Consider the following 27,494-nt stretch of genomic DNA (forward strand, 5'->3'; position numbering starts at 1 on the left):
GGGATCCTGCAGAGCAGCCAGGGTGGCTGGAACCCTGGCCCTAACGCCTGAAACCGGGCCAACTGCTCCATGGAGCAGCCTCCAAGTGAAGCTTGGGGCTGGTCTCATGATGGCAAGCTTGAGATCTAAGGATTGCCGCAAGACTAAAACACATTGTGAATTCCCGTGGGCACGTGTGCTTCTGATAGAAGAAAAAAACCAAAGCAGTGGGAGATGATTTCTGGCAGTCTAATCACATTTGGCATCTGCCAACGTAGCGAAGGAAAAGAAGAAGAACCCAAAGGAAACTTAGGGAAGAACAACCTACAGGTCGAGCCAACATCTGTTGTTTTGCGTGTGGGCAAATGTCCCTCGTGGAAATTGGACTTGATAGCCTTGACACCCCCTAACGAACACTAACGTGGAGGAGAGATTGCTGGCTGTCATCACTGACAGCGACGGGAATTCAGCGGGATGGCGCGGCTAATACCCTTGTCGCTTGTGCCTGGAAGCTTTGGGGCATGGAGGGGGGTCCGTCTCTTCCCGTATATCCGAGACGCCCATCGACACCATGCCTCGGCTTTGCCCTTACTTTGATATGAGCGGTCTATAGGGTTTGCTTCGCGTCCCGCTCGGCTGCGGCGGTCCAGAAGCTGACGCGTGTCTGCCCCATGCCGCAGCGCGGCGAAGGGACCCCCGCCCGGCTGGCGCAGCCGCCGCCGCCGCCCTCTCCCCGTCCTCCCTCCGCACACTCCCCGTACGCCCGGGGGTCTCCCGCTGCGGAGGCCGGCGGGGTCTGCTCCTCCTCCTCCTCCTCCTCCTCCTCCCGCAGCGCCGAGCACGGCGGGGGGCGGCCGCGGGCCCTGCCCAATCTCCGCGGCCGGGCCCGGCTGCGCGTTGGCTGCCGGCGGCGGCGCCGCCAGTGAGGCTGCGCTGAGGCTGCGGGGCCGGATGGCCGAGCCGCCCGCCCCGCTCACTCGGGCGGCGGCCGGCGGCGGGCGAGGAGACGGGGCGAGCCCTCCCTGCAGGGAGAGCCAGCCCTGCGGCACGCAGCGCCATGGTCTCATGGATCATCTCCAGGCTAGTGGTGTGAGTAGCTGCCGGTCGGCACCTGCACGCGTGTGTCGGCGTGTCCCTGCCTGCGTGTGGGGTGTGCGTGTGTCTGTGCGGGGTCCGCACCGCGCCTGCTGCCTGTCCCGCTCGCCCCTGCTGTGAATACGCGGTGGCGGCCACTCGGCTAAATTTAGCAGGTTGTTGGTAGGGATGGGGCGCTCGGCTGCTCGATGGGTGAGGGAGAAAATAGGTGGGTCAAGCGGTATTTTCCAGCGTGGGAAAATTACCGGGGGGCTTGGAGGGCAAAATGCTACCGTGCTGTACAGCGCAAGGTGACAGGGGTGAAGGAGGACGGTTGGCATCGCCAGCTGCTCGGCGATGAACCGGCTCGGGGTCGCCAGGGGGAATCGAGCATCAGCGGGTGGGAAAATGGACGTGAATTTGGGCAGCGGCGCTTTGTTAGCGGGGCTCGGCGCGGCTGGCTGGGACTCGCGAGGGGGCGTGGGAGAGGCGGCCGCGGGGTCTCCCAGCCGCTACCGCTGCTTTCTTCTCGCTTTTTTTGTAAAAGAAATATCAAATATTTCGTTCTTCTTTGCAACTTGCCGCCCACCCTCTCAAAAGACGTTCTCGATTTCCCTTTAACCTGTCAGCCTGGGAGGGGAAGCGTGTGGCTCTTTGCACTTGTCCTACAGCTTTTCCATGGCTGGAAGTGCTGTAGGTGGGAATATGTGTAGAAATTCCCTGGAAATTCTTCCGAGGCAACAGGGGAAGATGGAGCAAGCGTGAGGTATATGTTCATCTGCCCCACCTGAGAAGAGATACAGTGAGAAAAGGGCATTTTTGATGCCACTAAGAAAATTCCGGGGGGTGTGTGGGGGGTGTTTAGGCTTAAGGTGGGGCAGCAGGATGGCTGATCTGTCTCCCTTCTGGAAACGTGGCTGGTCAAGGTTAGTACACTGAATCAGATGAATCATTTGCCAGTTTTCTCTGTCTGGTACATATAGCTGCAGACTCAGGAGAACATCTGTTGTGCTCTTAAGTTATTGTAGAGGGTCTGCAAGGGCCTGTCACTGTCTTTGTCTGAAAGAAACGTGCCATGATGCTGCACCATCAGCATAGTTCCAGAAAGGCGTTTTCAAGGGCTCCTCTTTTGCCAAGTGAGATAAAACATCAAAAGGAAAACTCACCTTGATCTTAGCTATCTCTCTGTATCACTAAGAATTTGGGTGGCTGTCAGATATGAAGATTTTGGGGGGTTCCAGAGTTGAATTTAGCCCCTGGAGGTATATCATCTGGATTCAGCTGCAGCTGTTGCTAGCCATTATTTGGTTTGCACTTCATTCTGGGAAAGCGTGTTAAATATTTAGATGATTTAATTTGAACAGTATAACTGTGCAGATATCTCTGACAGCAATGTGAGATGTAGTGTGTATTGTCCAAGGCTGCTTTTCTTTCTTCTCTACTAGACTAATACCCACTTTGAAAAAAACCTGTCATCGTGTAACCCAGCTAATCTTCAGGAACAAAGAATGTCTACAGAGAGATGGTAGTTTAACTTACTTGCCTCGGCACACGCATGTACACACGGGTGGTTTCATCTAAGACACATGGACTGGGTAAAAATCTGATAGTGGCAGGACACAGAGCAGTTGACATCTGCAGTCAGGTAATTAGCTGAACATACAAACCTTCCCATTCTCTTCAGCTTTATTTATCTGAATAGCATGTCACAGTATGAAATCAGCTGGGTAGAGGGTGGTACCAATTACTTGTTATACTAGAATTTCAATAGCAAATAACAATTTGAATACACAGTGTAAATATTAATCATTTAGTAATCATAGTAATAATTAAAAAAGAATTTTTCAAGGAAACCTATGGCAAGCCAAGCTTGATCCCCACTTTCTTTGCATGTTTTGCACTAGGAAGTGCTGGTTTGTTATGATTCCAGCAAGAAACTCGGACTCTGTAGAGTATTGCTTAAAATACCATTTACTAGAGCTAACATTATAATGAAAAAGAGGAGAGTATAAATAATCTTACATCCCTTCAGATGCTGGAAACTCTGAGCTGCCTAACATGGAACAGCCCTCCAGTTTGGGCGCAGCACACCATACAGATCTGTCTGTAGAAAGGTTAGCTTGCATTTTGGTCTTTTGAGCCCTTATTTTATTTTCTTTTTAAAAACAAAACAAAACAAAAGGCAATTCTATTCATCATTTCTACTGTCAAATGAAAAGGATGTTCACAAGAGAACTTGTTGCTGCACTTTTAGATGAAGACAAACAAGGACATGCAGGTGGTTTAATTGCTGGTGACCACTGTGAACTTCCTACAGGCTCCTTTGTTACAATTAACCAGATGAGTTGATCCTGCATCCAAGGGGTGTGTGCAGCACAACACTGGCCAGAAGGCCAAGCTATACATGCAGCACAGCACGGGCCTGCACCCACGCAAGTTAACTGTTAGGTGGCTCACTGACTCCCCAGTGTACAGTGGTCTTCAGATTAGGATCATGGCAAAGATTTAATCTATCTAATCTGGTTTCCCCGTCCCATTATGTATCACTAGTTGATCCATCAGTACAGACAGCTGTGGTCTAAGTAGGATAGGCACCTGGTTGGGCTTTTTTTTCCCCTGCTTGTGCCTAGTGAGTTGTTTTTTCATCAAATCTTACTACTCGATAAGGATTATGAGGAAAGTGTTGTGGTTTAGTCACACCGTGAATATTGCTTTGTGCTCTTACGACTTCTGCTGATCTCCATGTTATGTCTGATATGACTCAGCTAACAGAAAGGGCTTTAAAACAAAAAGCAAACCTTTGCTTTGGCTCTTGGGTGCTTTGTTGCTTCTGTTATCCCTGAGTTGGTTGTCACTGTCCTGGCAATTTCAATTTCCAAAGTGTTGCTGAAGAAGAGTGTGAGCACTTCTCACCCACTTCAGTGGGAGGTCAGGCAGCATACTGCAAACCATCTCCTACATAATTTCAGCTTTAGTGTTTGGACTTTGTGCTAACGCTGGTCTGGAGTGCTGGCTTGTTCTATTCTGCCTGCAGAGCTGTGTGCTGATAACGTCCAGAAGAGAAATGATAGAAACCTCAGAGTAGCATCTTCTACTGCCATAGCTGTGTGTTAAAGTTGAAGACTTTATTATTGTCAGGATCTGCACTTGGTACTGTATAAATGTGAAACAAAATTATAATCCTGTCCCTGGATATCTTTTTCCTTTAACAGCTCAATTCTCATCCAACTAAAGTCCAGGTAGTTTTTTCACTTACCTCAACAAGAATAAAATCAGGATGTTCTTTTTCTCATGGTAGTAGATTGCAGGTGACTTTTCCACCAAGGGGTGTCTGGGATCACTGTAATTGTGATTGTTGCATCTTGGAGTTATTTGTTGCTTTGTCTCTCACAATAACTGCAATGGGATAGCGTCGTTATTCATGGGTTAATTACAACTCCTTTTTTATTCATCATCTGTGAGTAATCTGAAAGGACATCCCAGAACACCTGTATTTCAATTTCCTCATCTGTGAAGTGTAATGAACTGTGCTGAATTTATCTTTCCTGAGGCAGACCAGAAGGGATCAGTGGCATGTCCTACCGTCTACAGTTTATTGCTGTTCATTTTGAAGGAGATTCTTTTTGCTTCAAGTGGTAGCGGCCACTCTAGCAGAAGGACTTGGGATATGTCTTCGTTACTGCAGTCCAGTTCAGCTACAGTGCATAGCGCTGGCAATCCTAGGTGGTTACTGGTCTGCTGCACCTTTTGGCTGTTGTCTAAAAGCATTTTGAAGTTAAAAGTGGTATATATAAATGCAGCCTATTGTATTTGCATGGAAATGCTATTCTTTTCCCAGAAACATGGAACTTGCTTTCTGTGCTTGGGATCATGCAGAACAGAAATACAGGTTTTGGCTCTAATTCTGAAAGTTAGGTACATCACACTGCCTGTTGAAAGCCTTTCAATCTAGAACATGTGGCAGAGGAAGGAGCAGTCCGTAGAAGTGAGGCTGGATCAGACAGGTCATCAATAGTTGAGATGATACTGTGTGACTTAGGCATTTGAATTCCTGCTGTGAGCTTAGAAGTGCATTACAAATTATTATAAAATGGTTAAATATGTTCTTCATGGTGGAAAAAACCCAGCCTTAATTATGCTTTTTTTCCAGTATTTGTTTTCTTTTAAATCAAAGTATCAGTAATGGCCTTTCTGATCTCTCAGGGTTTGATGTGAAATAGGGTCGCAGCCCCAGATGTTCACTGGGAATTCCCGTCCCTGTGTGGAAGTAACAGGGATCTGGGGATTTATCAGAGGCATCCTTTCTTCTGGCTGTCATTGGAAGCAGGTAGGTCTGAAAAAAAACAAAGAGAAACCAAAGAATTCTTTAAACCGATGAGTGAAATTTCCTTCCTTGTCACAATTTCTCTGCTTTCTCTTTCTTGGTTCCTGTGATGCCATTTTAGCAAGGGTAGGTGAGATTGGCCACCCCCATCCTTAGCTGGTATAAATCCATAGTGCTGCTGAGTCAGACACTGATTTAATCAAAAGGCACTGCTTACATCAGTAATGAATTTCCATTTTAGAGAAACTTAGCAGATCCTTCCTCCTCCTGTTTATTATGTTCATGGGAAGCCTGAAGACATTTATGAATGAAAAAAAAAAGTCATGTAATAGAGATTATATGATGGTAGAAAAGGATAACTTGCATCCTCTTTACTAGAGGCAGGCAGAGACAGGATCTGCTCAAGTGGGCAAGAGCTGTTCTCATGAAGGCATAGCATAGACCTGTGCTTTTGGTTATTGATATGTCGGCATTAGCCTCTCAGTTGATATGTACCACATATATGAAGGTCCGTCTTCACAGTCTACATTATTTACTTGGAGCTGGCAGGTGATGTGAAGGATTCTGGTATTTATTGCCCTGTATAGGCCTCAACACCAGTGATGCAAAATTATGTGAACATACAGCAATGGACCTAGTGTGGCTTGAGCTCTCTGCTAAGGCTGTGGGGATGAGTTTGCAGCAGACTCTTTTACGTGCTCGGGAAGTGGGAAGGGCAGACCCCCTCCCATACATGCAGAATTTGCAAAGAAATGTTACCTATACAATAAGGTGGTGTAATCCCTCTGAAACAGATCTTGCAGTTTTGCACTGCTGCTCTCCCTCGCATGAAGAGCAAGTGGTCTCTGTGACTCCCAGCTCAGCCCGGCATCCACCACGTGCATCTTTGCTGCAGCCTTTACGGCTCTGCTGAGGGGGCAGAACCTGTTGGTGACAGTAACTGACAGAGGAGCATCCAGCGCAGGTGCGACATTTGCTTTGCCCTTCATGTGAAATGTGACCATGCTGATCACACTGCAGGGGATAATGCTGCCTGCTGCTTTGTCAACCGTGACCCAGATTTTCCTGCAGAAGCACAGATGTGCTGGAAATGCTCTTAGCACCAGTGGGGAAGGTTTTCTTGCATGCACATGAATACACTGCAGATGTAATGCTGGTTTGGTAAGGGAGCATGTTTTACCAAACTAGAAGTTGTGGAATATGGCTAAGAGGCTTGGCCTTTGCAGCTGCCTTAATACAGTATTTTGCCTTTGTGGGACCCTTTCCATTTCACTGTATTAAAGCACTTTGAAGCATTCATTTAGTATTGTGTCATCAGAATGCTTTTTACTGCCATTGTACTGGTAAGGGTGCTGAGGCACAGGGAGATCAAGTGATGTGTCCAGTATTCCACAGAAAACTGGTGGTAACAGGTAATAAATTTCCTCCAAGCTCCTTGGTTGATAAGTTAATGAAAGGGAATCTGATCAAAGGAGTTGGGCATTCTGTTTGTGGTTCGTTTTATGGATTCATGATGGGTGTAAGAGGGGTAGAAGAAAACTACAGACTTAAATAGATGCTGGTTGAAGCAGTTGAACAACCAAAGGCTTAAGTATTCTGAATAATGACCCATTCCTTTTCAGATCCTCAGTGCTGTTGTCAGTGTCACAGACAGCAGAATGCAACAGCCAGACTGCCTAACTCAGGCTACTAAGTTGGGCATTACACTACATAAAATTGGTTATTTAGTCCCAGCAGGGACATTTAGAGCCAAGTTACTCAACCTGTGGTCCACAGATGGCTGACAGTCCACAAAACATCAGGCAATCCATGAAGATGTTTCAGCTCTAAAACCAAAATCCTCGTACAGGCAGTTGTCAGTTATGTATTAATTGATTTAATCAGGTGATACTATATTTTACCACATTTTTTTAGTTGCAAGTTTTGTAACTATATCTACTGAATTACAGTTTTGTAAAATATTAACATTTCAACATTTTACCAATTCCACGTGACTTATTGTCATCTATCCTTAAGCAACAGTGGGATGTAAAATGAGCTGTATGTTTCTTTCAAAGGGTCAGGTGGTCCAGTGATTAGGAAAGGTTGAGAAACACTTTATCATGCTCTTATTGCAGTTAATAGAGACAGACATCTCTAAGGAGCTTCAATTAAAGGTAATGTGTTGCATAGAGAGCCGTTTGGTCAAGAGGAGATGCTTGGTACAAAGAAGACAAAGGAGGACATATAATCATGCCTCCTACTTCTTGAGCAATTGCTTCTAGGTACTAAGCAGTGCATTTGCCTTTTTGCTTCCATGCTTTCAGCAGACAGAGGTGGTATCTTGGGAACTTTCAGGCTAATCATAAAGGTAGGATGAAGAGTTGAGTGCTGCAGAACTATTGGCCAGTTTGTATTGCTGTAGAACCTTTATATGTGAAAATTTCTTCTATGTCCTCATTAGGCAGCTAGGATCTGAGTCTAGATTTCCTTTTGTCGACTTGTCCACTTGACTTGATCAGGGCCATTCAGCAGTTTCCAGGTAGGTCTTGTGAGATGAAATGGCTTAGTGGAGGGATGCATCCATGTAATTGGGCTCTTTACAAGCAAAACACTTGTATGGTAAAATCTCACTTAAATTACCTGTCTTGTTGAAGTTAATCACATGCTGCTTTTTGCAGAGGAAGGAGTCACATACTTTTGTTATCACTCGTATGCTATTTCGATTGTAAACTCTTTTGGGCAGGAAGTCTCATTTAGTATTTTTGATTTTACAGCACCCTAGACAATGGGGTTTAGTCTCTAGTTGGTTGTCCTAAGTTCTGTAGTAATATAAAAATAAGTAATGTATGAATAAATGCAACTCTGCCTTCTAGGTGAATCATTTGAGACTGATCCTGTGCTCCTTGGTAATTTCTTTTTGACGCTATTACTGGTACAGAGTTCGTGTTCTGTTTTGGCATTTCACATGCGTGTAGTAAGACAAGATTCCTGCTCTGAGGAGCTCCTAATTTAAAATGACGAATTATAGGCAAAACAGATGGTGAGCAGAGTGGTGAGAATGAACTAGAAGAAGCAACAAAATGAAAACTGTGTTTTATCTTTCCACGACGTGTGCTTCTGAAGAGAGGGACTGAGATAACAGGACGTGCATTCTGCAGACAAGACCCAGGACGACACTCCAGATGTGGAGTGGCATGCCAGAACTAGAAACATGGGTCGTACTTTGCCAAGCTTCGTACAAGAACCACTCCGTCTTTTGATACGGACCTCAGAGCAGGCATGTCTCCTTAGTAGGGTACCCTGCTTTTTTTTTTTTCTTCTTGTAGACACATTTTGCAGGATCTAGAAGGGGAGGACAAGGGATTTTAATTTGATCTGGGTGGTAAAGCAGCAACCTGCAGGCTAGCCAGAGGAAGGGCAGGGATGGTACCGAAGAAGGAGAGAAGTTGGTTGAACGGTACGTAGAAATGAACAGCAAGGAATTGTTTCCAAAGGGACACACATTTATATGGAGGCAGAGGATCAATTGTCAAGTTGGAGATTGATTCTTGGGAGCAACAGGGGGACAGCTGGGAATGCTGGCCTGGTGTCATGCTTAGTAAAGGTTTGTTTCTTCAGATGCTGCCTACTTGCTTGCTGTGTCCCTTACTGCTAATGTGCTAATTGCTAATAAATAAACAACCAACAAATTCCAAAGAAGGAATCAATCAACTGGTCAATAAAGCTGCAGTCTGTCTTTCCCTCTTCTCTCTCATGGAGCAAACAGTAATCTTTTGCCTTCCAAAATGGCAAATTCTACAGGACAACAAAACCAGTATTGAAGAACCTACTTGTGAGGAGCTAGAAAGAATGCCCCTCACGTCTGGAATTTTGTGCCTTTTTGGATGGGTCCCAAGGATGCCAGGGCAATGTGTGTAGCCTGCCTTTGAGTCTACTAAGCAATTCAATGCTATCAGCATCAACAAATAGTTGCAGCTCATGCTCAAGAAGCATTTCTATTCCGTTGAGTTCATACTGTTGCTTCCTTTCATTTGGCTCAGTTGAGCTCATTCTATTTCTTGTTTCCAGCCTCTAAATAAGTGTTCTTAGAGGAAAGCCAAAAGCTGATAGACATTTCTTGCCTCATGTTTTGGAGGGAGGCTTATGACCAATAACCAGCCTCGTACGAGGGAGGAGGGAAGGACTTGTGCTGCAGGTTTTGTATGAGAATGTCAAGTGCCTGGATTCAGCAGTGTTGCAAACTCCCTGTGGGAAGAGGGCAAGTTATTTGTTCTTTCTTAATTTGGTACCTGTAAAATAGGCTTAGTGATAACTTCTGTCCATCTAAACTATCATATCTGCTTTACATGTGATAGACCCTGATGTGGGCATGAGGCACGCCCTCTGGAGTAGAATTGGAGGGGCAATGTAAATATGAATTTTGAGCTGAAATTTCCAAGCCAATGGTCAAAAGTTCAGAGGCGCTCTGGGATGTTTTGCATAGACTGGCCTCTTTTGTAGCAGAGCTCTCCTGTCAGTCCCTGAGAAGCACTCACGGAGGAGTGAAACCAGGAATCTTAGATGGCATTTCATGACAAATACCCTTCTAGGAAGAATAGATGGGAAGCCCCTGGTCAAGATTGAGAGCAGAGCAATCACAGGAAGATGACCTTCTCCTGTCATCACATTTCATGGCTACCTTTGTCTTGATGTCTTTGGCACAAATGCCCTAATGCTTGTTGTAAGCATGTGGGGAGAGCAGCTTACTCAGACTGCAGGTCACATTAAACAGCCATAGTGATAAGGTTGCTGTTCTGCCTTGGGCAGTTCCTGCAGGGCTGTTCTGGGCCATGCTCAGCCTTGGGCCCTTTTGTGGATGAGTAGTTTGAGGCTCTTGAACTTCATCTTGCTTGTGGAAGGTTTCTGTTTGTCCTGCTGCCTCTTCTGCTGGGGCCTTGGGATGACATGTGAACTTAGACCTTTGAGCCACTCATATTATGTGACCCATAAGAAACTATCCCCAGTGTTAGATCAGCCTGAATAACACCATCAGGCTCCTAAAATCTACCTGCAGAATTCATGGTGGCACTTGGAGGAGAAAGATGGATGCTAGAGCTGCCCTGAGGCTAAAAGGCTTTGTGTTTAATGATATATTCAATGGGAAAAGATTGAATGGTTTCACTGGGCTTGCACAGCTGGAGAATGAGTGCAAGACTGGCAGCTATATGGAAATGAATTGATGGTCAGTGTTTAGATTCCATTGAACATGTCCCTCTGCAAAAAAACACCACTATCCTAGCTGGTACTTTTGCTGGAAATCACAGCAGAGAGGCCAGGGATGTAACGGACACAGACAGTGAATGAGACTTTCTCCCTTCCAGATGAACCATCTAGGTCCGAGTTGAAGCACATTGGCAGGGCAGCTTGGAGGCTGTTTGCATCTTCCCTGGTTTAATTGCACCTGTTTTGCAGCTGAACAAAGGATTTAACTTTCCAGGCTTATTGTTTTCACTCTGCTTATAAGGATTTTGGTCAAAACAGAAAGATGTTGCTATTTAGAAAGAACATTAATAATTAAATTGAGATACTCTGGGGAATATACCCCATAAGGCTGGATTTGTTGAATTTAAGTAGATCATAATAATTTCCATGGCAACACACTCTGCTGTCCTATATACAGAAAGGGTCTTTCTTGTAGGATCAAATGCAGAGAGGAAGCTGTTATTTAAAACAGATACCTTAAAACCACAGACAACGAAAAAAGAGTAAATAGTTTCCTGCATAAATGTTGTAGGAATTTTCTCATGTTTGTTATATTGTGCTAACCTCTTTTCATAGCTGTCAGAATGCAATCAATCAAACCAATCCCCTACTGACTCTAATGATTTAGGGAGAAACTGTGATCTAATGATTGTTTCTCAGGTTATCAACTCTCTCTCATAGATAATATCCATATTTGTAGATGTATATAACTGTTGTGAATCTGTAACATAGACTACTCTGGTAATTTTGAACAGGCCTACTAGAATCTCTGTGTTTTACTGCCTATACCTGTGTCTGTGCTAGTAGTCGTCCATCTCGCAGCATTAGATAAAGCTTGTTTCATCAGTATTTGGATAGCATTTTGAGATCTTTTTATATGGTGTGTTCTGTTACAGCTGACTGTTAGACGGGAATTTGTAATGATGGTCTAGCACCTGAACACTTAGAGATAATTGAGTAAATACACATTCACTTAGAAGATTTGGAGGCTTTTAGATCCAACAGGAATTGCACCAACTCTTTTTCTCTACTCTAGCAATCAAATAAGTGTATCGTTTTATATGATCAAAAAAGCCTTACAGAATCCTTGTGAAATGAAAAGTGATCATCCAAACAGAGAAGATGGAATTTAATAGAAGAGTTCTTGATGTAACCTTCTAACAAAAAAACCCACAGCATATGAGGGGAAAAAAAATTAGTTCATATCTGGAATAATTGCAGCTTCTGTGTTTTGTCACTGGTAGGTGTAAGTGGTGCGTTGCCAAATTTTAACAAGAACTGCCACAAAAATTCCCAGTCCTGGCTTGTGGTAAACCTGAAGGATCAAGAGTAGACGTTCTGCAGACAGGGGGAATAAATAGCTGGAAAATGCTGATTCAGTGCAAACCACAATCATTTTCTCATCCCTAAGGCAATATCAGAGCTTCAAGTTGTGTTAACTGGTGCAGCTATGCTGAAGTCAGTGAGTGGTGTAAATACCCAGGTCAGAGTCCCAGGGTTGTGTTTGTAGCTCAGAATGGTGAGGGCCTTGTTGAGGGTGCCAGCTGGATCCTAGAAAAATTAATATTATAGGACAGAAACTGGCCAGTTCAAGATAACAGGAGACTTCCGTTCATTGTGGGCCTCAAGTTAAACTGTCCTTTGAGTGGGGACAGACTGAGGATGGAGGGCTCCCAAAGACATGATTCAGTCAGGACAGTTATTTTATCCTTTCTTTCAGTCTAATGTTGGAAATTTCATCGCTAGATTAGAGTATGGCTTTATCTGCACTTCAGCAACCAAAGCCAATCAAATGGGCCATCCCAAAGCCCGTAATCAGGACATCTCTGACCTTGGATCCGGAGCTCTCTGTTGAGCTTCACTATTGAGCTTTTCTCTAGTAAGTGTTAATACGTACTGAAAGATGAAGATGAAGAGCATGACCACCTTCTCTTTAGATTGAGTCTAAAGAACCCTAATGCCTCATTGCAGACCACCCAAACACGTATATTTTAAAAGCTACTTCAGTTGTGTCAGACAGGGGGAAACTCTGTCATCTCTCATGCTTCATCCCTGTACCCTTATGTGAAGATCTGTTACAGAGGGTGTTGCACATTGCAGCATGCTGGCTAACCATGGCCTGCTGCCATTAGCTCTTAGCTTGCATCCCTGGTCCTAGCTATCTTAAATCAGTGCCACTTTGTGGGCTTTCCAGAATTGGGAATCCCAAGGGCTTGCTGAGAGCCATTTCCAGGGCCCAAGGGGATGTGACATACGTGACTGATGATACAGACCCTATGCATATTTCTACAGTTCATTCCTATACCACTGCAGAATGAGCAAAGCTGGTTAAGAGACTGCATACAGCCAGAGTGAAAGATCTTGCCTGTTGTCCATGAGGCAGGACATGCATTTTAAGTACATAAATACTATGCCAGATTTTGCATGGTACTGGAAACTGAACCAGTCTGCTTTCCTTGTGGTTTGTGTATGATTCATAGTTAATCTCATGCAAACCCACTCTAAAATCTCTCTCTCTTTTCCCTGCCTCCACCCCCACAAGGATTTACTTATAGATTAGATATTTTTCCTCTCTTTGCTGTAGTGTGTCCTGAGGTTTTTGTACTCAGATGTGCTATACAGTCACTGGAATAGCTCAGCATTCTTTTTCAATTATTATTCTGCTGAGGTCTGCAGATACTTGGCTGTAACAAATCAGATCCCTATTCAAACACTATTGTGTTTTAGGTGTATTCTTGAAACCAAGAAACCTCACCCTGGGCAGTCAATCCATAAATGGCTGAAGTCTGTGAAGATCCAGTTCTGAAGGCACATTTTATACAGCTACATGTTGTGTTTGAAACAATTAACCATTTCATTTCAAAACAGCAATGCTTTGTTTTTGGAGAGTGGCACTTGCAACACTGTCATCCTTCTGTGTGAATCTTCTTGCCTGGGAAGGGGAACAAGCACTGGACTGTGGCATTTAAACCAGCAGTATTACAATGAATAAGAAGTGATGGAAAAGCATACATAAGATAGCAGGCCGTGTGGGCGTTCCCACAAAAAGTACAAGCTGCATTCTCAAGCAGCTGCTTGCTTAGAAATCTCTGTAATGGACTTGGAAGCATTGGCTGTCTTTCCCTTTGCTTTCCTCTGAAGTTATTTCTGTGAAGTCTCCATCTGGCTCCTAAGCCTCAGTTTATATTTCATTTTATATTTTGAGTAGCTGCCAGCTGCAAGGTATATGTGTGTAAGAGAACGTGAGAAGGGAAAAGAGGTGAAGTCACTAAGCCAAAAGAAAGAGAAGAGGCAAAGCCTGATTTACTGTTTTGAATTATACAATGCACTGGCTTTTTATCCAAGCCCGAAACAGAAAGGTATTCCTCACAGTGTAAGAATGGAGCTACGCCTGTGTCACAGGCCCTGATCTGAATGCATTTGTGTTTGGGGAAATGCAGAATAGAAGAGAGTGGCAGGGCTTATCCCTTTTACTCTCTAAAGCTCTCAGCCAAAGCCTGAAATTCAGAAAGATATGAGAAGTCTGAGAGAGATCAAAATTGAATGCAAATGGGAACACGACATCTTCTGTCAGAATGAGGATTGACTATCTGGGTAGTAATGCTGCTGTCTGGAGGCATTAAAAAAACTTGAGTAAAACCCCTTCACCTCTTCACCAAATTGTGAGGCTGGATTTAAAATCTCAACTTTTATGATATGTGCATATATATATTTCTCTGTGCATCCGATCTTTTGATTTGTACTCTGAAGCTGCAAGATTGTTTGCATGCTCTTTTCTGAGAAACCATTAAGTCTGAGAATTTATTTTGAATTGAGATGTTCCTATAATCACTTCCAAGAAATCACCTGATGAGATTAAATGAAGAAATGTGAGAATTGGCAGTACTGCAATACTAAGTTGTATTCACAGAATGAGATCATCTAAGTGTAATGATGAAGGCGAGAAAGGCTAGCACAGAAACATAGCCTGGAAATTGTGACTTCTGTTTCCAGATCTCACATTGGCTTTACCTGGGCTGTGACCAAGCTTCTGATTTCCAGTGGTGAAAATAATTTAATTTCCAGCGTGGTCAGTGGAACCTGTAGATATTAGTCATCTTTGAAAACTGCCTGTTGTCTCAGGCTTCTCTAAAGATTTTTACCTGAGGAATCTCTCTGTCCAAAATCTATGATTTGCAGCTGATGTTGTGAAGCTGTCAGTATGAAGTGCTGTACTGTGAGATGCTTCAATAGATACCTGTTCTTGCTATTAAGTCTCTCCGGAGCTTTAGGTAATAGCTGGTTGTTAAAAACTGTAATGCAGATGAATAGTAGTAGTGCTATGAAAATTGGTGAAAGCTAAAAGAAACCCCTTCCTCTGTCTTATAGTTAGTTAAAGACCCAAAGTTCACTTACTAAAACACTATAGGGACTGAAATCTAGAGTCCTTGGTGTAACAGGAAAGCATTTAACCTGTTAAGCTTCAGGGAGAAGCTATGGTAAGATAGGAGAACACCAGAAATTAAATGAAGAAATTGGATGTTGGTCAAGAAATACAAAACCTGGACATATTTAATGAGATAAAATGATTTGCGCGGAGCAGGGAAAGAATTGTCTTCTTGTAGCAGAATATTCAGTTGTGGGATGAATTATGAGGTAGGAAAGTTAAATAGATGTAAAGAGATTCCAAAGTTCAAAAGAGAAGCCTTGCATTTTAAGAAACATCCCAGAGTGCTGAGGAAATGTCTAAATTCCAGGATTTCTGTCTTTATGTATACATTTGTACACATATAATCTTTACTGAGCAAAACCAAAGATATTTTAGAATCCTGTGCAAATTGCATGAGTTATATCTGCCACATGCACCTGCAAAGTGAATTGTAAGTCAGAAATTTTTAACTTGGGCTGTGGTTCTGGGCAACATGCAAGTGTTACTCTGGGAATGGCATGAATTTTAGAGGCTGTGGAACTGCATCTCCTCCTGAGAGTATATTGGTACACCCACACTGTATGCTGGTATGCTTCAAGCCAGAAACAGTGACAATATTCTGCCCAACCCCAGCAAGTTAAAGGCAAAACAGATGCAGCTTTTGCATGTCAGCACTGCGTGATGAATGTCCAACCAGGGGAATACCCATCTGGGCCTATGAGAAACCGATCTGTAAAATGGGGATACAAGAACTTAACTATTTCCCGAAGGCTTGGAGAGAACTAATTGAGGATGGTAAGACTTACAGAGGCGCTGATACTTTTGTGCCTAGGGTCCTGCTGTGCACTCAGTTATAGTTGTGAAAAGCCTCTTAGAATTAGTATAGTAGGTCAGAGAAATTAAAGCTTCCTGAATCCTGGGGTGTCTATTTGTGCTGTTACTAACATAGGTGAACCCTTTGAAAGTGCTGAATATAACTCTTCTAAGAAGGAGTTTCATTTAATCTTTCTTCATTTAACCTGAAAATACAATTCTTTGACTTCTAAAGGATGAATTTAGGGACTGCAGTGGAGATTTTCATTTAAGGAAGCCCTTTAAATAAGTTTTAGCTCAGTCAAGGCTTTGCTGGACATTGCAGCCTCTGATCCTTTTAAAAATTATCATAGCATGACTATTAGCCATATGTATGGGTAATTTAATTTCTCTTCGAGATTGCCAGCTCCAGCAAAGGAAATGATGTGTCATTTTATCTCCAGATAGGTACCATGGGCTGTGGTGTTTGCCATAGAAGTAAATAAGCTGATAATGACCTCCCTACTAGTGGCTTTATGTAAGAATAGATCATGCAACAGCATTACCATAAAACCATTGTATTTCACAGCAATGCTGCACAGTTAATGACACAAAGCCTTACACTGTGAATATGTGGCTGTAGAGATATGGGAAATCTAGCTGTTCTTCTAGCTCACCAAAAGTGGCTGAGCAAGAGAATCTCTGTGTTAAGTCCCACAATTAAGACAGTGTGGTACTACTCTTCACATACTTCCATTGGCAGTCAAGTTTTGTTTTACAGGTAGGTAAGTGAGGTTTGTACTACTGCAGCATCTCATTCAGAGTAAGCTAAAAAGAGCACTTTTGGAGTCCTGCTGTAGTGTGACATCTGTTATTGTCATACTAAGACCCACGCTTAGCTCCTTGGGGACAGCAGCACTTGCGAAGAAAAGGGTGTGGTGTGGCTGAGCGAGAAGGTTCTCCAAGCAGCAAGGAAAGGTCTCTTCATCATTCAGGGAGTGGGTCCCTGGCTCTTCTGCACCTCTGATGAAGGGAAGGGTGCAGTGCTGTTCTCTTCCAGGTCTCGATAAAGGATTGGTTTAGTAAGAGGGTTAGCTAGCAGGTTGAGAAAAGTGATTGTTCCCCTCTATTTGACAAGTGTGAGAGAGTGTCTGGCTGGAGTAGCTTATCCCATTTGGGTCTCCCTAGGATAAGGAGCACACCAGCAAATTACAGTTAGTCCGGAGGAAGGGGACTGCAGCACATGGTGCACCAGGAGAGGTGAGTGGGCTGAGTTTGTGCAGGCTGAACAAGAGACGGCAAAGGGGAGATCTTATTGCCATCTTCAAAAACATGGTGGGTTGTTACAGAGAAGATAGAGCCAGGCTTTTTGTGGAGGCGCACAGCGAAAAGTTGAGAGGCAATGGAAACAAGTTGCAGCAAAGGAAATTCTATTTAGATATAAAGAACCGGGGTCCAGAGATGGAGATACTGAAAATTTGACAGGACAGGGCCTGGAGCAACCTGATGTAAACTCAAAGTTGGCCCTGTTTTGGATTAAAGACTTGTAGAGATCTTTTCCTACTTGAATTACTCTGTGATTCTAGTCTAAAGGACACATTTCTATTTCTTTTATTACATTCACCATTCTTTCACTTGAACAATTACCAGTAGTACATTAAATGGTATGTCACATGGGTTTTGCTCTTTCTCTTCTGAGATGGGAGAGTGTGGGGAAGAAAGATATTTACAATGGTTTGGTTTAGTGTTGATGGGCTTTTTTTAATACCTAAGCTGGTGTTTGTTGATACAGGAGAAAATGGGCTGATGATTTACATCTGGCAGGGGATCGGTGCTGCTCCTTAGGTGCTGGGTGAGTCTGGTTCCTCCAGAGTCAACCCTGGAAGAAGTTTGTTCTTTTACTCTCCAATGAGCACTATTGATGAAGCTCCTTGGTAGCACAGAAGCCAAAGTGTTGGCTGTCCCCTATGTTCTTCAGGAGAACTTCAGGAGATTCGGTAGGTATTTTACATCCTGACCATTGTGGACTAGCATGTGAAGGAACAAGATGTGAAACAAGACTAAGTAGGGTACCACTGTACTGTCACGTAGGTGTGCTTTTCATTTCACATGTGAGCCCTAGTCCACCATCTGCCCATGTATTCCATAATGAGTCTCATACCCCTGTAGGTACTAACCACCCCCAGTCTGTAAGGTGTTCTGGAAAGCCTCTCCCATTAACTCATCGTGATGGGTGTCACCCCCATGGGGCTGATGCTGTCCTGGGACAGCACTAAGACGTGCCAGGTCAGGGTATTATTTAGGCTGCCCTACCTGCTCGTTTTTATTGCTTATCCTAAGACTTTGATTTAGCATTAACCACTAAATGGTCATTTTTGTTCTAATTTATTTTAATTAGAGACAAATAATTTTACTGGTAGTTGAAGCTGAATGCAGAGGTGTAGCCAGAAGCCCTGATTGATTATTCATTAGTGATCCGTGGCTTCAGTACAGAGGCTTATTTCCATCTGATTTCATCTCCTTTATGTCTAGGTTAGACTGGAGGCTGCTCTGTATCAGTTTAGCTCCAGCTGGAGATCTCTCCCTCCTTGTTTATCTCATTTGTACCATGCATTTCATTAAGATGCTGTTATTAACCATATAAAATTGAGGGATTAAAAAGAATGAATGAAATGAGAAAAGACCCTGGAGGAAGGAACTCTATTAAATTCACACTAGAAATCCTTGTCAAATGCATATGAGAAAAGACTAGAACTCTATCTTTTTCAGGCTGTATGACAGTGTCTCATTTTCCTTTCTTTACTTTTTTAAAAACATTATGGAGGTCCTAGTGAAAAAGCAGGTGCCTAGCCCCTCCCTAAAATGTTGTTACAGTACCCAGAAGAAATACCAGTCTGTGTCTGTGGGCCATAAAGAGAAATGTGGCTTGCATGGCCCGTGAACTCCCTGCAATGTCACAGCTGTTATATATAGCATGTGGCATTCTGATACCCGTACTAACGAAAGCACTAAGATGGTCTGAATATTCTGAAATTACCTGCAGAATCATCTTGCCTTAGTTTTCCTACACTCTTGCTTTTAAACTGGAGTTGAAAATTTGGTACTGTTCATGTCTCTGACATGAGCTTCCTGTATAATTTCAGTTGGGTCTCACTGTCCTTATCATTCAAAATAGACATAAAACACTAATGAAATAGAAATAATCAGAAATCAATGGAAATGCAATCAGCTTTGATACTGAAGTCACTGATATTTATACTGCACTTTGAAATCCTTCTTTGAAATATGTTATCAAAATGAGAAGAGATGTTTTAAAGGTGGGTGTGAGGTTGTTTGGTTGTTTTTTTACTTAACTAGGAGTTAGATACCAGCTCTGAAACATAGAGCTTATGACTGAGTTGGGTCCCATGTGTTTTCAATGTGGCTGGTCCTTCCAAATGTTTGGTCTTCTAGTTTTTTTCTGGTTAATGTTCTAGAGTCCTCAGAGATGTAAGAAGTTAAGGTCACTTAGTGATGGAAGGAGTTATGCTGTTTATTGTTAATTTACTAGCATATTTATAGAAATGTCCAGACAATAGTAAGATGTTCTCCTCAGGCTGTCTTGCACCAAGCTGGCCATGACTGTGCCTGATACCTGAGCCTATACCAAACTGCTCTGCTCGGCTAGTGTAGAGATCTAACTGGGGTTTCCATCCTCCTGCAAGAGCTTGTGGAGATCTCTGTTACCTGGTACTACTCAGAACAGCCTTGGGACTGCTTGATTTGTTTCAATGGATTGAAACATTGGTAACCCGTGGGAAGTCAACATTTTTCATGGTTTTCACTGAGTATTTGGGCCAAAGAGGTCTTTTGGTTTGATTTTTGAATTACATTGGTGAGCTAAAATATTCCTTGCACTTAGTTAAACAGTTCTAGTAATATTCTGTCCCTGGAAAGCCAAAGTAACATTACTCTAAGGAGATCATGTTGCAATTGATTTGGACGAGTTATAGTTTCATTTAATTTTTTATTCCTGTTTTCTGTCCCATGAGTACAACACTAGAAGTCTAAAGCTGTCTTTCAGTGAGGAATAGACAAACAAGAGCTTTTGTGTTTCTCACCACCTCCTCAGACAGTGGTAGCACTTATGGAAGACTTTCATCATCAAACCATAACCTGCACTGAGTTTTTGGATACACAGAATGTAGGATTATGCTCTGAATAGGGATTTCTGTACATGTTTATGCTCCCTAAAAGTTGAGTCACATAACATCAGTTAAAATAACTCCAAAATAATACTTGCAGCATGATTTTTGTGGTTTTGTATGAAAATAATGCAGAGCTGCTTTGTTGATGTGCAATCTGTATTTTATACCTTTTTTAACCTAGAAATTAGTTTGGTTAGGTTATATGTCTCTCTCTGTTCCTTTTGTATCATGAGCCTACCATAAATCTGTAGGCTAACTCACAATACAGATTTTAGACCATCTGTCATCTCTGGAATATAATGTCAAAGCTTCTAAAAAAGCCTTTTTCCACATAAACATCCCCCTCTCCAGAGTCAGGAAAAGCAGCCCTTCCCATCTAAAACATACCATTTAGTTTTCAAATTGCCATTTATTTGGCTTGGAAAAAGACAGGACTCTCAAAGCAGGAACTGTACGGTCACTACTGGATAGGGAAAACATTAGGGGCACACAGATGCTGAGCCCTGCCTTTTTGGAGCAGTGAGGCTGCTCTGACCCGGTCACATAGCAGAGACTGTTTTCTTCTCTAAAAGGCACAGAGTTTACTCCCCTCAGCATCGCACTTTGAGTTATTTCTTCTCCCCCGAAAGGGTCTGAATGAAGTGGTGGGCTGTGCCAGCACTGGGAGAAGGTTCAGTGCCATGGACTGCTTTCTTCTGCAGTCCTGCTGAGCCGAGGGGAGGAGCAGCGACAAGGCAAATGCCTTGGATGAGGCCCACGAAATATTATCTCTTGTAGGCAGCTGCTGGGAGCCTTGTGGCGTGTGCCAGGTGCAGCATTCCTATCGACCTGTGGCTTCTCACCCCACACCAGCCCTACATGCTCTCTACGAAGACACTTCCTTTAAAGTATTGCCTCGGGGGCAAACAAATTACCCTTGCTCATCAGCAGCCCATCTCCACTGGGCCAGGCAGCTCCACTAAAGGTAGTGTGAAGTAGAACAGACCAGCTTAGTAAGCCATCTACCTGCAATAAATTTGCTTCCTAAAATAGCTGCAGAGCCGTGGGATATTTTTATAGCAACTACACAGGCCTTTTCTGTTCTGAAGCACTGTAAAGAAAACTTTGAAGCATTAGCTTCTGTGTAAACTGATGTGATTCTGCCTGAGTTTGAAGATAGCCTGGAACAATAACCCTGGTAAGGGTGAAGTACCTGCTTAATCTTGGTTGGGCTTTAAATATGATACTCAAGGGTGTTAGTGTAAATATCAACCCTGTGAGACCTTTCACTGCTGGTAGTTTTAGTAGGAATGTCATGTTTTAGTAGTCATCACATGTATTATCTCAACAATCCCAATATTTTGCAAGGTCTCTCCATCAGTACTTTTGTTATTTTAGCATTTCTGTCTTCTGCCTGTAACAAGAAGTGGGGAAAAGGAAATCATGTTTAGCTTCTTTAGACAAGTCTGGATGTAGGATCGCAATGTGAGTAAATGTAATAGTTGTATGATAGCTCCAGGCTGGCCAAGGCCACTTCCTCCACCCGTTCCCCTTGCCACGTCTCTTCACCTGTTTGTGCTTGGCTGTCTTCCAGCTCCCATGTGAGGAGTGCCCTGGCTGAGGGGGGGGAAAAAAGGTGCTGTCAACTGGAGAGGAGTATGTGCTGCTTTGGGAAGATCAAGACTGCTTAAATTAGAAACATCAAGGACAACCCTTGCTCTTGCTATTTCTGCTGGAAGGACGGTTGGGTGTCCTTTTACCCCACAGTAACACCAAGAGGAGAGATTAGGTTTCGCCAGCCTTTAGGTTACGTTAACCAAGGTGAAGTTTGCAGTTTGCTTCTGTAGTAGTCTGGCTAAGAAGTCAGAGGTGGATCTGGATGGAAAGCGGAGTATCTTTGTGTTAGACAGTGAGTTCTCCTGGGCCTGCCCTTTGTTTCCTCAGCACTGTGGATGTGCAGGGTGCTTCAGAGTGCTCGTGAGGGCAAGGTCTCAGCAGCTCAGAATTGCTAAGCGGGTCACCCACCGAGGAGTTGGGGAGGAATGTTTCCTAAAGCAGAGGGACATGCTGGGTGACTGTTCAAGTGGAGCTTTACACCTTGATAAATACCTGTGGAGGCAGTGCATGACCGGCCGAGTGACATGGGTATAGCTGCATGGTTGTCCTCAGCAGCACTGCACCAACTGTGCAGGGCTGTTTGATTCGAGTTGCAAATGGAGTTGAAAGTGAGCCTGATCTGTCTCAGGGGTGCCAGAGCCCAGTGCTTTCCTTGGGGGATGTTTTTGTAACTGAGGCACTGTGTGCACCTTTGGTATTCTCAGAGTGTATTGGGGCATCAGGCTGGCATGTCCTGGTAGCCACATCTCCTGGGGCCCCCGGGGTGGGGATGGCATCAGCTGTCACCCTGAGGGTGAAGAGGAAAGTTCCTGACTGCCCTGGAGCCACTGTGCAGGACCTATTCTGCTGCAAAATGACCACAAAGAATCTGCAGGAGCCATCTCCCGGGGAATACCAGCCTGGAGCCTCCTCTGCAGCTGGTGCTTCCTCCACCCCAGCCAGTTCCTGGATATCAGGCATTTGGCCTGTGAAGGGGCTTGCATTAACCCTTTCCCTGACCTTGTACACTGCTTATTTTCACATTTCCAGCTGTTGGATTAAACTGGGAACCTTTGGTACAAAGACAGTGCCGTTTATTTTTAATCTGTGGCACTGTGTGAACATTAATTAGGACTGATAATAAGGAATGCAAACCTATTGGCACCCTTCGTGGTGGTTTCAGCGAGGAATGCTGGCGTGGTGACAGCTCAGCTGCTGCTCTGCGCGTAAGAAGCACGCACTAGCCAGTGAACATATTGAGAAAATAGGAAATATTTCAGTGGTTCCTAAATGTGTCCATCCCTGTGTTTGAGAAGAAGTTTGCCATCTTGGCTGCTGTGTGGTGATGATATGGAAACATTAGTTATTTATGGGCAAAATAAGGGCTGTTCTATTTGTGTTGTAGTAGTACAATGTTCTAAATGTTTGGGCAGCCCAAATACCACTGGTGGCATGGTAACTAGATGAGCAAAAATTGGATGGCTTGGGATGTGGACAGCAATGTACTGGTATATTTGTAACAGTAAGTTACCATCCAGAAAGTACCTGTGTGGTTAAAAATACTATACTCAAGAGAATGGATAGGCAGGCATTTGTGGAAGTAACCTGAGTCCTGGCCAGTACTCCTGAGAATCGCTGAGAGTCTTTCCATTTTTTTCAGTGGCTGCTATACTGGAACGTGAGAGTTAATTTTACAGGTAAATGGCTGTAGGATCAGGTCCCTCATGAGGGAAATAGCATGACCAAATCATCAGAACTCAAGATGTCATGTGGGGCCCTCCCAGGTCCTGGTAGCAGCTTTGATCGATCCCCAGGCTATAACCTAGATGCTATTAGGAATATTGTCACATCTGGGTTAGCCTGTGCTCTGTGATGGTCAGATCACTGCACTAGCAGATCCTGAGAAGGAATAGAAGGATATAATAGCCAGGGCTGGCTGTGGCTGTGCTGGTAAGTGGAGACAGAAGGAGGTTTGGTGGTGGTGCAGCTGCTCCCCTAGAATATGACAGATTGCTAAAGAGGAGCTAACAGTTCAATTGCTTTAAAGCAACTCATTCCCCTGATATTCCCCTGATAATCAGGAAACCCCACAATATGGGAAATTTAGTCCTTTCCTGTCTCATTTAGTTGTAAACTTGAATAATGAAAACCAAAACCAAACCCCAAATCCTATGTAATATAACTATACAAATACAGTTATTCAGTTCCACAGATTAACTCCTGGTGAGGGTTTCTCCTCTCCTTTTTGACTTTGTTCTCCTGATTCAGTTGAACATCCCCTTATACTGGATCAGGAGTAGGAGCGAATAACCTCAGTTATTTGCCTCTGCTGCAGAAGAAACAACAGCAGCATTTACAGTTGCTCCTATAGATGTTCCCCAGTGCGCTTCTACACGCTTTCGTTGCCCTTCTCCTTTCCCCTTCTGCCTCTGCCATGTCCCTTCTGACAAAGAATGACCAGAAGCGCACGTAGCGGTCCAGATTGGGGATTGCTGCTGCTGATGTGCCTAATAGGATTATAAGATTTTCAGCATTAATCCTTATCCTATTCTTTAGGCAGACTAACCTTTTACTTAGATTTTTGCCTCCTGTTGCACAATTAGTTGACTCTTCAGTGATTTCTTCACAGCTGCTGCTTTGTCCTTTTTCAAGGCAATTGTAATTGATGTAGACCTCCAGCATGGAGCAGTGTAAGAATTGTTAGACTGTTGTGTTTATTTGTTTAGGGCTGCAAGTGAGCTTTTCCTAACTCACTGATGAATGTCATTATTGTGGTTTAACCCCAACCAGCAACTAAGTACCATGCAGCTGCTCTTTCACTCCCCCCCACCCAGTGTGATGGGGGAGAGAATCAGAAGGAAAAAGGTAAAACTCATAGGTTGAGATAAGAACAGTTTATAGAACGGGAAGGAAGAAACTAATAATGATGATAATAACAATAAAATAATAATACTAAAACAATTGGAATATACAAAACAAGTGATGCCCAATGCGATTGCTCACCACTTGCCAACTGATGCCCAGTTAGTTCCCAAGCAGCGATCCCCACCCCCCCAGGCCAACTCCCCCCAGTTTATATACTAGACATGACGTCACACGGTATGGAATACCCCTTTGGCCAGTTTGGGTCAGCTGCCCTGGCTGTGTCCCCTCCCAACTCCTTGTGCCCCTCCAGCCTTCTTGCTGGCTGGGCATGAGAAGCTGAAAAACCCTTGACTTAGTCTAAACACTACTTAGCAACAACTGAAAACATCAGTGTGTTCCCAGCGTTCTTTTCATACTGAGTCCAAGACATAACACTCTACCAGCTACTAGAAAGAAGATTAACTCTATGCCAGCCGAAACCAGGACAGTCACTACTTCCTTGCCTTTCCCTATACCCTGAGGGTATGTGTTTGTTTTAGCCGAGACTGTAGGAACACATCTCAGTAGCTTTAAATGTAGCAACTACTACATGAAGCTCTGGGAGTCCCTGGTTTGCTGATCAGGATGTCTGCTTCTGCTTTTGCACAGAGGGTAGAAGAGCCAAGGCTTTCCAGGGTACATAGCTATTCAAAGGAGCTTTGAAAGATGGAAATGGGTGGGGAGTGGATTGACTCTGTATTTGTAGCCTGGTTTCCTAAGGAAATGAGGCTTAAACAATCTGGTTTTCCACTGCTGCTAACTTTGGGATCTGCAAAATGATTGTGGCCAAAATAGATGGGTCTGAGAGGTCTCAAATATTAAGTTTCTACATTACTTGTAAGAATTAGATGCTGGATAGGAGATTGTCTCATAGCAGTGCCTGTCAGGAGGTAAAAGCTGCAGTGTTAACTCCATAGGTAGGTTGTTAATTGGCTTGCCAGCTGGCAGGCACCAGTCAAGCAGTCAATGCATGTACCACAGAAGGAGTCATAGCACATGTCATTCCCAGGTCAGCTGGTAGTTGTAGGAGGGAACTGAGGGTCTGTGCTGTGATTTTGGTGATGTGTGAGGAAAGCTGAAGGTCCTGTGGGTGTGGTTCAGAGATTATCAGGTAGAACTGGAGTGTTGCAGAAGATGATTAGAGAGATGAGGAGGAACTGGGGAATGGCATGGTTGGAATTTGTGTGGCTTGGGCTGCTACCTCTCAAACTGTGGGCTGTCAGGTTAACTGTCAGGAAACAGCTTGGTTTAGGTCCAGTGGGCTGATATGCAATGGAGGAGCAAGGAGCACAGGAGCTCCAGGGTGTGGGAGAATACATACAAGGAACAGCAGAGTAAGAAGCTGGTGGCACTACAGTCATTAAAGGAGAGAAGGGACTGAGGTGGGACGTGATAAAAGACCCAATGAACAGTAGGTAGGAGCAACAACATTTTTCAGGCCCTGGAAGGCAAGGATAAGAATATTATTTCAGCTTGGTAGGCAAGGGTAACCTCTGAGTGCATGTGTGTTTAAGAGGCAGGGGGAAGAGGTTTAAACACTGGTGCATCCAGGCAGGGTGGAGATCCATAAAGCACACAAGGGAGGCTAGAAGTGAGGCTTGGGCAAGGAATGACTTAGTGGCTTGGGCAGAGGGACAAAGAATCAGCCTTGGTTTTGTGTATAGTGTGCAGAAGCAATGATCTGGCAACGGTCTGAGCATGGGGATGGAGGAAGGCAGGAATCAATGATAACTTTAATTACACAGGAACCTTGGATGAGGGTGAAGAGAGAAGTATTGTCTACAGCAGGGGAGAGGAACTAAGGGAAGAGATAGAGGATTGATGTGTGTGTTTGTATTAAATCAATTGTATTCAAGCCTGATCCAAAGCCCAGTGAAGACTGGAATATGCCTATGTGCAAGTATTTGTCTCCAAAGCGAGAGATTTACCTCCTGAACATGCTTTACAGAAATGCCTGAATGTCTTTTAGCTTCTGTTTGTGTGGTGTACCCAGAGGTTAAGTGACTCCAAGCCACATAGTAAGCTACAGCAATGACAAGACTGTGATCCAACATTCCTTAAAACAGCTTTCGGTCGGGTAAACCATAGCAGTAATAAATGTCCATATATGCACACAACACATTACAAGGCAAATCAGTGAAACTCCCAATCTCCAGTTTAGGGAGAGCGCACCACCTATTAACTGTCTCTTGCTCTCCGTATGCAAAAGTATTGCACAGTTTCCTTCCGTCACAGGAATTTTTTTCAAGTGTTTATTGTCTGCAACTAATTCTATTCTAGTGATCCTGTAAACTGTTTGCTTCCAGTTACTTTCTGTTACCAGCACAAACTGAGGAAACGAATATCAGTCATTCAGTGATTATTTGCAGGAAATAAAAGTGTAAGGTAGCAGCCAACCCTGGGCCAAGAAGGAAGGACAGAAATGCGGTGGTACTTATAAGTAAAGCCAGAAACGTTATTCATGTGCTTGGCTGTTAGTTTCTGAATATTGTGGAGCTTTCTTCCTTTTGTGAGGTCAAAATTCTTGGGATTAGCTCCTGCTACCATAGAACTCAGAGGGAATATTTGTTATTAGCTTCAGTGAGAACAGGATCAAGCTATTGTCTGTGTGTTCTTCCTTGCCTTAGCTGGTGTTGCTGTTTTTTAAGATACTGCAAGGGGCAAAAATGCATTTTGTTTCCCAGAATCTTTCTGAGCATTTGTATCTAATCCCTGCATATAGCACAGCCCCTGTGGGTGAAATAGGTTCAGAGCTGAGTGTTTCCAGCAAAGCTTTTTGAAGCCAGTGTGAAACCTCTGTAAAATACTGAATCTCCTCACTCAGTACCTGCTTTTCAGAAGTCTGCATTGTGCTTCAGGTTTTGCTAAGCTATGCTACAGTAAGCATGATGAATAGCAGGCAAATTGTCTTGTCTTCAGAGACTGCTTTGGAAATCAAGATGTGTGCTGCCTCACCCCATTCTTTCACAAATATCTTCTTGAGCTATGGGAAGTACAATGGTACACCATATCCCTAAGTGTTAATTTT

At 43.7% G+C, this 27,494-nt stretch overlaps 1 protein-coding gene across 10 annotated transcripts in view; it reads left to right on the forward strand.

Moving 5' to 3' along the window:
- Positions 1-825: 825 nt before the first annotated feature.
- REEP1 (receptor accessory protein 1) overlaps positions 826-27,494 on the forward strand; it is a 71,327-nt gene continuing 44,658 nt past the window's right edge. For 2 of the 10 annotated variants that reach the window (XM_075051299.1, XM_075051832.1), the window contains exon 1: positions 1,647-1,979. In XM_075051299.1, coding sequence (XP_074907400.1) covers positions 1,876-1,979 — 104 coding nt within the window. In that variant the 5' untranslated portion in view covers positions 1,647-1,875. Of the gene's footprint in view, positions 1,069-1,638; positions 1,980-27,494 lie in introns of those variants that run through there. The other 8 variants (XR_012653666.1, XM_075051918.1, XM_075051744.1 and 5 more) reach the window with 7 other exon arrangements.

The sequence above is a fragment of the Buteo buteo genome, chromosome 1 (genome assembly GCF_964188355.1).
Source record: "Buteo buteo chromosome 1, bButBut1.hap1.1, whole genome shotgun sequence".
In the NCBI taxonomy this organism is placed as follows: Eukaryota; Metazoa; Chordata; class Aves; order Accipitriformes; family Accipitridae; genus Buteo; species Buteo buteo.